The sequence below is a fragment of the Formica exsecta genome, unplaced genomic scaffold, assembly GCF_003651465.1.
Source record: "Formica exsecta isolate Colony F162 unplaced genomic scaffold, ASM365146v1 scaffold451, whole genome shotgun sequence".
Taxonomy (NCBI): Eukaryota; Metazoa; Arthropoda; class Insecta; order Hymenoptera; family Formicidae; genus Formica; species Formica exsecta.
In genome coordinates, this window is record NW_021851748.1 from 499,721 (window position 1) to 509,602 (window position 9,882).

The 9,882-nt window shown below is 34.4% G+C and overlaps 4 protein-coding genes across 7 annotated transcripts in view; 2 read left to right on the top strand and 2 right to left on the bottom strand.

Moving 5' to 3' along the window:
- The window catches only part of LOC115240824 (protein lifeguard 1), a 6,815-nt gene extending 4,079 nt beyond the window's left edge, over positions 1–2,736 (top strand). For 2 of the 3 annotated variants that reach the window (XM_029816207.1, XM_029816206.1), the window contains exons 2-7: positions 164–230; positions 745–858; positions 948–1,134; positions 1,221–1,491; positions 1,721–2,371; positions 2,672–2,736. In XM_029816207.1, the coding sequence (XP_029672067.1) occupies positions 182–230; positions 745–858; positions 948–1,134; positions 1,221–1,491; positions 1,721–2,080 (981 nt within the window). In that variant the 5' untranslated portion in view covers positions 164–181 and the 3' untranslated portion in view covers positions 2,081–2,371; positions 2,672–2,736. The remainder of the gene's footprint in view (positions 1–163; positions 231–744; positions 859–947; positions 1,135–1,220; positions 1,492–1,720; positions 2,372–2,671) is intronic. The other variant, XM_029816208.1, reaches the window with a different exon arrangement.
- Positions 2,737–3,613: 877 nt separating this feature from the next.
- Positions 3,614–6,055, bottom strand: LOC115240826 (ras-related protein Rab-10). Its single transcript, XM_029816211.1, has 5 exons — positions 5,649–6,055; positions 5,017–5,077; positions 4,816–4,954; positions 4,638–4,727; positions 3,614–4,517 (listed from the first exon to the last, which is right to left on the bottom strand). Exons 1-5 carry the CDS (start codon positions 5,773–5,775, stop codon positions 4,332–4,334), a joined length of 603 nt encoding a protein of 200 aa, XP_029672071.1. The 5' UTR covers positions 5,776–6,055; the 3' UTR covers positions 3,614–4,331.
- A 698-nt stretch (positions 6,056–6,753) lies between these two features.
- Positions 6,754–8,472, bottom strand: LOC115240825 (THAP domain-containing protein 2-like). Its single transcript, XM_029816210.1, has 3 exons — positions 8,187–8,472; positions 7,924–8,079; positions 6,754–7,841 (listed from the first exon to the last, which is right to left on the bottom strand). Exons 2-3 carry the CDS (start codon positions 8,077–8,079, stop codon positions 7,095–7,097), a joined length of 903 nt encoding a protein of 300 aa, XP_029672070.1. The 5' UTR covers positions 8,187–8,472; the 3' UTR covers positions 6,754–7,094.
- Positions 8,473–8,878: 406 nt separating this feature from the next.
- Positions 8,879–9,882, top strand: part of LOC115240822 (uridine-cytidine kinase-like 1) — a 4,465-nt gene continuing 3,461 nt past the window's right edge. For both annotated transcript variants that reach the window (XM_029816204.1, XM_029816205.1), the window contains exons 1-2: positions 8,879–9,017; positions 9,105–9,235. In XM_029816204.1, coding sequence (XP_029672064.1) covers positions 8,962–9,017; positions 9,105–9,235 — 187 coding nt within the window. In that variant the 5' untranslated portion in view covers positions 8,879–8,961. The remainder of the gene's footprint in view (positions 9,018–9,104; positions 9,236–9,882) is intronic.

Below are 9,882 nucleotides of genomic sequence, written 5' to 3' on the forward strand. Positions count from 1 at the left end.
GTGAGTGAGCGAGAGACATAAGATAAATGTTTCTCAATGATTTTTTTAAATATTTAAATATTTTTAATATTGTTGGAGCATTTATACATATTTATTGATTTATTGATATTTTTTTCGTAAAAGAAATCCCTAGTTATATATATAATGATAAGTTCTTTTTCAGCTAAAACAAAACCAAAAGATGACAACTTGGCAAGCACCTGGTGCGGGATTCTATCCAGGGCAACAAGGTTCTGATCTCTCTTTTTTCCTTCTGTTTTTAATATATTTCCTATATTATTATATTTTATTATTTAACTGTTCTGAATCTACACCAGAGATCGTTCAATCAACAGTTAGCATAGCACTTGCTTAAAAGGGTACATCATTCTATACAACATTTGAAAAAGCACATTGTTAATAATGATTATCTTTAATCAACACTTGAGAGAATCAAAAAATTATTAGCAAATTAATATGTATGCAAGTAGCGTGTTAAAAAAAAGATGCGCTGATTAGCACACGCACACACATACACATCTCATCAAGATTATAGTTTTTGTACAATATATATTCACAAATATATGCATTCCAACAAATTATATCAAACATAATTAGAATTTAATCTTACAAAAGCATAAAACATGCACTATGTAAAAGTAGTGGCTGCTGTTAGTGCACACAGAGTTCTTCACGTTACTACAAGGTTAAATGCATATGATATTGCAACGTTGATATCTATGTTTTTCGAATTTGACTGTGCAGGTCCACATCCATACCCTCAACAAAATCCTGGGTATCCACCACCGCAAGAAGGCTATCCATATCCTCCACAAAATCCAGGATATCCACCACCTTACTCCGGTGGAAATCCGCCAGGTAGGTAATATAGCTCAACATAATATTATTTAAACTATTTTAAAATATAGCATTTTATTTATTCATCGAACATTACTATTTTTGAATAGGTCCAGGATTTATACCTCCACCAGGTGCTCCACCTTACGGTGAGGCACCGCCAATTGGTTCAGGATTCGGAGGAATACCACCAGTTCAATCAGGGATGTACGGGTCTAGCTATGGAGAAGACCCTCTGCAGGATGAGATCAAAGGATTTGAATTCAATGATAAAACCATTAGGAATGGCTTCATCAGGTAAGTTTCATGACTCCTAAAATTTATATAGCATGCTCTAGATAGAATTTATAGCAAATATATAAATATATATTTTTCTTTTATAGGAAAGTATATAGCATCCTGATGTGTCAGTTACTCATCACATTTGGGATGATTACTTTGTTCCTCTATCATAAACCAACACAGCAATGGGCCATGAGACATACAGAATTGTTTTGGATCGCCTTTGCTGCAACTATCATCTTGATCATATGTATGGCTTGCTGTACCAATGTGAGACGTAAGGCCCCGATGAACTTCATATTCCTGTTTTTATTTACATTGGCGGAAGCTTTCTTGCTGGCTCTAGCTTCTTCGACTTACAAAAGTGAAGAAGTAAGTTGTCCAAAACAATTTTAGTATTGTAATATTGATTCCGAATATTGTATATATGTGTGAATAATTTTTGTAATACATTATATTAAGGTTGCCTTCCAATATTCATTGCCAGTCCTGAAAATCTATAATGCATGTGACGTAAACTATAGATTTTCAGTACTGGCAGTGAATATCGGAACGCAGCCTAAATTGTAAGAAGTTTTATCTATCTACAATGCTTTTACAGGTTATGTTAGCTGTTGGAATTACAGCGGCGGTTTGTCTAGGACTGACAATATTCGCATTTCAGACGAAAATTGATTTTACAGGATTACATACCGTTCTATTTGTCGCTGTGCTCATCTTACTTATTTTTGGTATAGTCGCGATGATCTGGCCTGGAAAAATTATGACTTTGGTTTATGCGTCGCTCGGTGCATTAATATTCTCTTTCTATCTGATCTATGATACGCAAATGATGATAGGTGGAAAGCACAAATATTCCATTTCGCCAGAGGAGTACATCTTTGCCGCGTTGAGTCTGTATCTAGATGTTGTTAACATTTTCATCTACATCCTGACTATTATTGGCGCTTCGCGAGACTAATTGCTGTCAATTCTATTTTGACTTGTATTGTAACTACTACAAGATACACAAGCAGCTTTTACTTATCGCCGTCCTGCTCTGGCTCTCTGCAGTTATCGTCCTGAGAGTACACTGTAGGCGAGCAAATAATGAAGTGTAAAGAAGTATAATATTGGCAAGATTTTAATTTCTATGAACAGGTAGTTTTTACAAATTTTTGAAGATTAATGTGTACAAACAGCACGCTTGGATTCAAAGCCTCTTATTTACGTCCATAAGGCGTAATACAAAGTGTTTCCTATCTTCTCTTAGGTATGAAACCAAATATAAATTTATAATGATATTAATATAATTATAATAAATATATTATATATTATATATGTATATTATGATATAAAAAAATATTATGTGATATAAAAACACCCAGCATTAGTTGTAGTATTGTATTATCTTGACCTGACTGTAATTCCAGAGGTAACCCTGAAAGATGCTTGTACCTGTGGTTGCCCATATACATATATATATATATATGTACAAACAGCACGCTTGGATTCAAAGCCTCTTATTTACGTCCATAAGGCGTAATACAAAGTGTTTCCTATCTTCTCTTAGGTATGAAACCAAATATAAATTCTTATAATTGCTTTAATAGGATAGTATGCATTATTATTATTATTATTATTATAAAAAAGTATCAGTTTTATTTCTCTGCTGTATATTATTTTGCTTAGTATATGTAATTGTCATCAAAATCATTTATTATAAAAGTGGCTATGAAATTTATATCTTATTTTTTTAAAAATCTTTCTTACGAATTCTTTAATGCGATCAATAAATGTATACATCTAATTAAAAATTTATTATAATGATATTAATATAATTATAATAAATATATTATATATTATATATGTATATTATGATATAAAAAAATATTATGTGATATAAAAACACCCAGCATTAGTTGTAGTATTGTATTATCTTGACCTGACTGTAATTCCAGAGGTAACCCTGAAAGATGCTTGTACCTGTGGTTGCCCATATACATATATATATATATTTAGAAAATTGTGATTGTGTTTATTCTTTGTTCATATTTAAATAATAAAACGTGTAATTATTCTCCAATATTTGTGATCTCTTTTTTTCAATTTCAGATAATATTAGTATTACATTTGTTTCCAATAGATATGTTAATATTCCTATGCATGATGCATGCACAAAATTTCAGGTTTCGTGTAATGTTATATAATGCATGACAATCCTGTTTACAATATCATTCAATACGATGCAGAAAAAATAATCAAATGATGGTTGTTGCTGATTAATTTTTACCAATAATGCATATAGAAAAAAAATATAAAAAATTCTATAATTTAAATTGTCATAATATTTTTAATGTTTTTGATACGAAGTGTTTATATATAGCGACATTTATTTATCTAAGTAATTTTCATCATCTAAAAAGATTTCATGCAAGATATATGCATATATGTATGTTTTCATATCTAAAAAATTTCATATATGTATACATGTTTTTAAGAAATAACAACAGAATGATTTCGAAATTGTGGATATTTATATTTATAATAAATTGGCCGTACACAAAACGGTAAAAGCTTTCGGTTTTAAACTTTCTCACCTTAACTTAATATACAAATAAGCACGTGTCTGGTGCAATTATCCACACAGGAAAGCTTTTAATGTCCAAAAAGATTTATCAAGATCAAAGCTGACACTCATACTCACATCACTCAACATGGTAACAAATTGCAGCCTCATAACAAACAATATGTCCTAGTTCTTTGTTCGTGCAACAATGCAATAGCGTTTCACATGAAACATGAAGATCCATTACTAAAACTTGCGTGTTTATGCAAACTTTTTTTATCATTTATATAAACTAATGAAATTTCAAATTTGTTTATATATTATAGATATAATTCTATAATATATGTGTGAAAGAATAATGTTGTTTGAAACTTATTGCTTATGTACATGTAATTACGAAATATAACTTTCAAATATACTGGGTTGGATGAGTAATCTTTTTTTTTCTTTTTTAGCAATATCTGTTTTGATTGCAGCATAAAAAAATGTTTTTACCAGAGCAAAAGTGAGATTAGATTACACCTGATCAGGCAGTGTCGTGAAATGTTTAAATATGTTATTATGCTTTAAATTATGCTCTAAGTCTATCGAGAACTCTATCCCAAGTGTGGCACGAGCTGATATATAGTTCATCATGTACCGTTAAAATAAATAATATATAAAATTAGCAGCACCGATTCGAATTTTTTTCTACTCTTCGATCAACCGTCACTCTGTCGGGCGCATCTTGAGGTTCCTTGCCGTGTGTTTTGTCCAATATTGCTTCCGCTAGCTCACTAAATGCTCGATCGATATTAATATTTGCTTTTGCAGACGTCTCCATAAATCTAATGCCATGTTCTCTCGCTATCTATAAATGAGAAAATTTTGTTTATTGAAGCTATATGTTGTATCTTTAACAAACAATTAGTTACTATATTGTTTTATCATAATATATCAAGAAATGTGTGTATAATAATTAAATACTTACCGCTTCTCCTTTCTCGGTGCTGACAACACGTTTTTCTTCCATATCACTCTTATTTCCTAATATCATCTTTTCCACATCTTCGTTTGCATGCTATAGGAAATATTTATAGTCAAAATTATTGTTTGCTTTAAACATATAATTAATATTTGTGAATATAAGTAATAAGTTATATACTTACTTCATCGATATTTCTCAACCACTTCACAATATTCTCAAATGTTTTTTCATTAGTAATATCATAAACAAGCATAATCCCCATAGCCCCTCTGTAATATGATGTTGTAATAGTGTGGAATCTTTCTTGCCCAGCTGTGTCCCTGCAAATATATAAACATAAATACATAGATTTTTTTAATTATATACCTACGTGATAACTCACCATATCTGTAATTTGATTTTCTTTCCTCTTAATTCCACTGTCTTGATTTTAAAATCAATACCTATGAGAAGAAGCACTTTTATATTTCATATATTAAAAAAAAAAAGGATAATAAAACATTTTTCTTTAGAATTTCAAGAAATTATGTATGTACGTCCAGTCATTTTTTATTTACATGCTTTAAGAATATATATAATATATATTTATATAAAGTTAAAAATTGTTTATACGATAAAGATCTTTTCTGCAACATACGTAATATGAGCTTGCTATCGTTAAATTGATGTATGCACGATCAGCGAAAGAAAAGTACAATGATCACTTTTTTGGCGAGAAAACACGCTCGTAATTTTATCCTGATCGTTCTTTAAGTGTGCGTGTATGCATACATGCGCGCGTGCCCGTGAACTTTGCACACAGAGAAATGAAACGGCAATCAGCTCCATTGCGTTTGATTTTACAGAACGAGACGCGACAGCTGTTTTTTTTTTCAACGAAAGCGCTGCGTCAACGAAGAAACGATTCCTGGTCTTTCCATCCATATATATATATATATGTGTATATTTTATATATACATATATTTATATATATATGTACATATATATCTTTCTCTCCTTTTATTTGTTTCTCACCTATTGTGGAAATGAACGTGGTGGAGAAGGCATCGTCCGAGAAGCGGAACAGTATGCACGTCTTGCCGACGCCGGAGTCGCCGATGAGCAGTAGCTTGAAGAGTAGATCGTACGTCTTCTTCGCCATTTCGCCGCCGAAGTTATTACGCGTCGAGGAGTAAGCGCCGCCGCCGAGGAGGAAGTAAACAGAGAAGCGAGGAGAGTGCGGGCCGACTCGCGGCGGTGGTCGGCTTGTTGCGATCAGCAGCGATGAATCCTCCGCGACGTGCCAATGCCACCGATGCTCCGTACATCGAACGTTACGCACCGGTTATAGTCGCTCAAGGTCGAACGAGGGCGCGTCTCCCGACGAGAGCTGGGGTCTCCACGTATCCTATCGTACACGGGCGAACCGGTTGTGAGGAGGCGAGGAGGTACTCTATTAAAAGACGGCGCGACGTCACGCGACGCGACGGAGTCAACACGACGCAGAAGCCATCGGGGGTAAACTCGGGGTAATTTTTCGTTCTCTCTTTCTCGCTCACTTTACGCGTATGTATGTATGTATTGGACATATATACATTATATGCTACACTTTGCGCTCGGCCGGCCAACAACGAGATCGAGCGATGGTCCAGTGTTACCGGCTGAATGAACACACGATTCTCAGCGACGACGCGCGACTGCCGTCTGAAACTGCATACAGCAATAGGTATCATTCGTGAGAGGATCCTGCTTGTTATCGCGGGAGGTCATTTATTTTTGTTGCTTCGATCGTGTGTCACTGATAAAGATTTTTGTTCTGCAATTTCTGCGGAAAAAAAGATTCTAATTTTCTTTTTTTAGCTGTATTTGGCGTCTCGTAAAATGTAGAATTATCATATATATTTATTGTACATTGCACATTTTTTTTTTCTTAAAAATTTTCTATTTAAGACTTATTATACTTGGTTTTTTTATTGCTCACATTGTTTTTAGTTTTTATTACAGATTCTAAATTTTCTATTCGTTTATTTTGGGTATCACTCGGATATCATGTAAGAGAGGAAGTTTTCTAGATTCTAGATGTGTTGCCTGGACAATATCTATGATATGACATAACGAAATAATGGAAAATATGATGATGCAACACAAATTTTATTAATAAAATATTTTGTTTATAATTTTAATATATGTAAGCATTTATCTGTTTTTTCAAATCTTTGGCATTCCATATAACGAAAAATATAAGATTTATTTATAGGAATCCTAAACACGATACATTACGTTGAAAGTAGAGGCCTAAAATACAGAGAAACGCGAACTCTACCTTGCCGCCATCTTAAGCCCGCACGTTGATAGTGCCATTATATTATTATTTTCTTACATCATGGGCTGTGTTTGGATTCCCCACCTGGATGCATCCAAAATTATAGTTTATGTCACGTACACTATATAATTAAATAAAAAGTTTGTTTCTGACAACTACTATAAATGTTCAGCTGCCTTTTGAAGTGTCCTGACTGAAGGGAAAATTGGAAACTTTCTAACAAATTCCGAGTAGGTTTGCGTTCCCAATTTCATCTTGTAAACTAGTGCGTCAGTAATGGTGGGAATGCTCCATTTTCTTCCTCTTGTAGTCTTTGAACATAGAGCCTTCAATTGATCTTGACGCAACCTGACGGCCAATAATCCATGGCTGTGACGATGGAAATCTTGAAGTCTTTTAAGCTCTGTTTTCATTCTTTCACGTTGCCTCTTCATATTGCAATAACTTGTAAAAATTCTACCTGCCTTCTTCTGTATGGAAACATATTTTGTCTGGAGTGCGGCTATTTCTTTTTCTTTTAACTCTAATCGTTCCTTCAAAGCTTCCACAGATTCTTCTTCCATAGTATCTGTAACTGGTGAGGATGCTGACGACTGTATCTCCGATGCAGATATTTTCTTGGGTAAATTGACAGAGGTGACAAAAGTTGCTGGATGGATAGGAGTATTATTCAAATTTGTGTTAGAGACATCCTTCAAGAGGCTTCGTTGGAGAAGTATCAGAGGATGAAAGGTGGCTGCTGGAGCACTGGACAGGCGACAGTAGTTATGTTCATCAAGAGAAGGAATGTAAGAGGCAGGCGAACTATTTTCTCTTGAACATAGTAACGATGGAATAGCCGAGCATTGTAACTTTCTTAAACCATCGATCCTCCTCTGCTCCCACTGGTCTTTGCCAAAATGGATCTGAACATTTAAAAAAAAAAAAAATGAGTATGATTAGCACAAATTTTATGACAGCAGTAGAAATACACAGAGTGATACATACTTCGCAAAGTGTGCTATTTGCATGGGGTTGCCAATTTGACCGGTTTACTAATGAAATCCACTTCGCACGCCTTTCTGGTTCTTTCGGAAATCGGAACATCATAAGGCCTTGCTTTTCCTTTACATTACAGCCGCTAACTGCACAGTGTCTCACCATCTAAAATAGAACAGAAAGATGAATTGTGATGCGAATCCGATACACGGATGAAAAGGTTAGACTGGATATTATATATGTGTGCTGTTGGACACAAATAAGGATCTTACAATGTCAGTGAAGTCCCTTGCAGTTAATTTAACGACACAGAAAAAATATTTCTGATTACCGTGATCACAAGAAATAATAATATGTATTTATTTAGACTTTAATCAACACAATCACATTTGATAACAACTCTACAACGTGGGATACGAGTCTGATATGGCGGCTATAACCGACCAATCAGAAAGTAGGAACAAGATAGCGTTTTTTTGTGTTCTACGCCTCTAATCTTTTTATCTTTATTGATCAATTAAATTCTACCCCACAGATAGGATTCCCGAAGACACTCCAAGCATGCGTATGTACAAAGATTGTGTTCGGGAAACACGTTTACGCGCTAAAAGTGTCGTTCTATCTTTATTATTTACCGTAAGTTGAACAAGGACAGAGCACGCTCATAGCGCTAAAAGCGTGCTTCTCGAACACACCCAAAGTAAATACGATGATTGAATGGTGGGGATTTTTCCCACAATCTAGGAAATGACACTGGCCGCGTTCAGCAGAGAAAACCGCTTAGTAGCAATCGAATGTGATTGGTTCTTACTTTTAGAACCAACGAATCAACGTCAAGTGTTGACAAGACGATAACTGAGCGCTTTCTCTTCTGAACGCGGCCATAAACTGTAGGGTTGCGATACTGCACATATATACATCGCTGCATGCTTGTGTATATACGTTTGACGTGTGCTTATGAACAACGTAGTAGATGCAAGTGATCGTCCTCGACGTTGACGTTGTCGGCGGGAGGTGACGAGCTCAAGCCAACGAAATCCAGGGAATATGGCAGCTAAAGTGCAGCATCCATTCGAGCCACCAAGTTCGGCGAGCTCTGAGAGGTAAATTGCGAGAAAATCGTTGCTTTCGATTCTTCAAACAGAAAAGAGAAATTGTTTTATCGTGGAAATTTTCTGATGGGTCTATAGCGACGACGGCGACGTGTGCCTGGACGATCGCGAGATCTTTCTCGCCGACGAGCTGTGCGAAGATGCCGAACACTACAGGCGCTCCGACGTCGGCACGCCGACGCCGCAGTCCCCGCGACCGCCGTCCACAGGTAAATTCATTTATAGTTGTTAGCTTTTTCGTATGGCTTCAGGTATAATTTTTCCTTCTTGAAAAAGTGACTACATGCCAAGTGAATTCAATGTGGTTTTAATATGTGTTGGCGGTTTTTATTTTACTTGTTAGTAAACTTGTAAGATAAGATTATGTTAATGAATGCTTTTTTATAGACATTCTTTGTGTGTGTGTGTGTATATATATATATACCAATTAATGAGATTTATTTAGATGTGATGTAGATAAAAGAATGATATCTGCAAAAATTAGTCATAATTTGTTAACACTAAAGGAACTGATATTGCATCAGGGATCAATCTTATCAGTAAATGAAATGATTTTGATAAAATTTATTTTAATAAAATAATATGAGAGTGTATTGTATAATTAATATGTGTAATATTTTTTAAGCCCCATACAGATACTTTGGTTACAAACTCAGTGATCCTGTGAAATTGCACTTGTAAGAGGAGCAAACAATCCAATGCCATAAATCCCTTAATGAATCCATAATGAAGACTAAAAAAAGTAAAAATAACGAAAATTTCCTTCCCTCTTTTTAATCCTAGTCCTTCCAATTATTAAATCCTTTTAATACATTATATATATTTTATTATATTTTATATAAAATAAAAATAAAAT

Excerpts from the sequence above, each read along its gene's own strand:
- LOC115240826 (XM_029816211.1), bottom strand. The coding sequence starts at position 5,775 with ATGGCGAAGAAGACGTACGATCTACTCTTCAAGCTACTGCTCATCGGC. Across the intron at positions 4,728-4,815 it reads GGTTGAGAAATATCGATGAA|CATGCAAACGAAGATGTGGA; the intron begins GTAAGTATATAA and ends TATTTCCTATAG. Across the intron at positions 4,518-4,637 it reads GCACCGAGAAAGGAGAAGCG|ATAGCGAGAGAACATGGCAT; the intron begins GTAAGTATTTAA and ends TCTCATTTATAG.
- LOC115240825 (XM_029816210.1), bottom strand. The coding sequence starts at position 8,079 with ATGGTGAGACACTGTGCAGTTAGCGGCTGTAATGTAAAGGAAAAGCAA. Across the intron at positions 7,842-7,923 it reads CAAATAGCACACTTTGCGAA|ATCCATTTTGGCAAAGACCA; the intron begins GTATGTATCACT and ends TTAAATGTTCAG.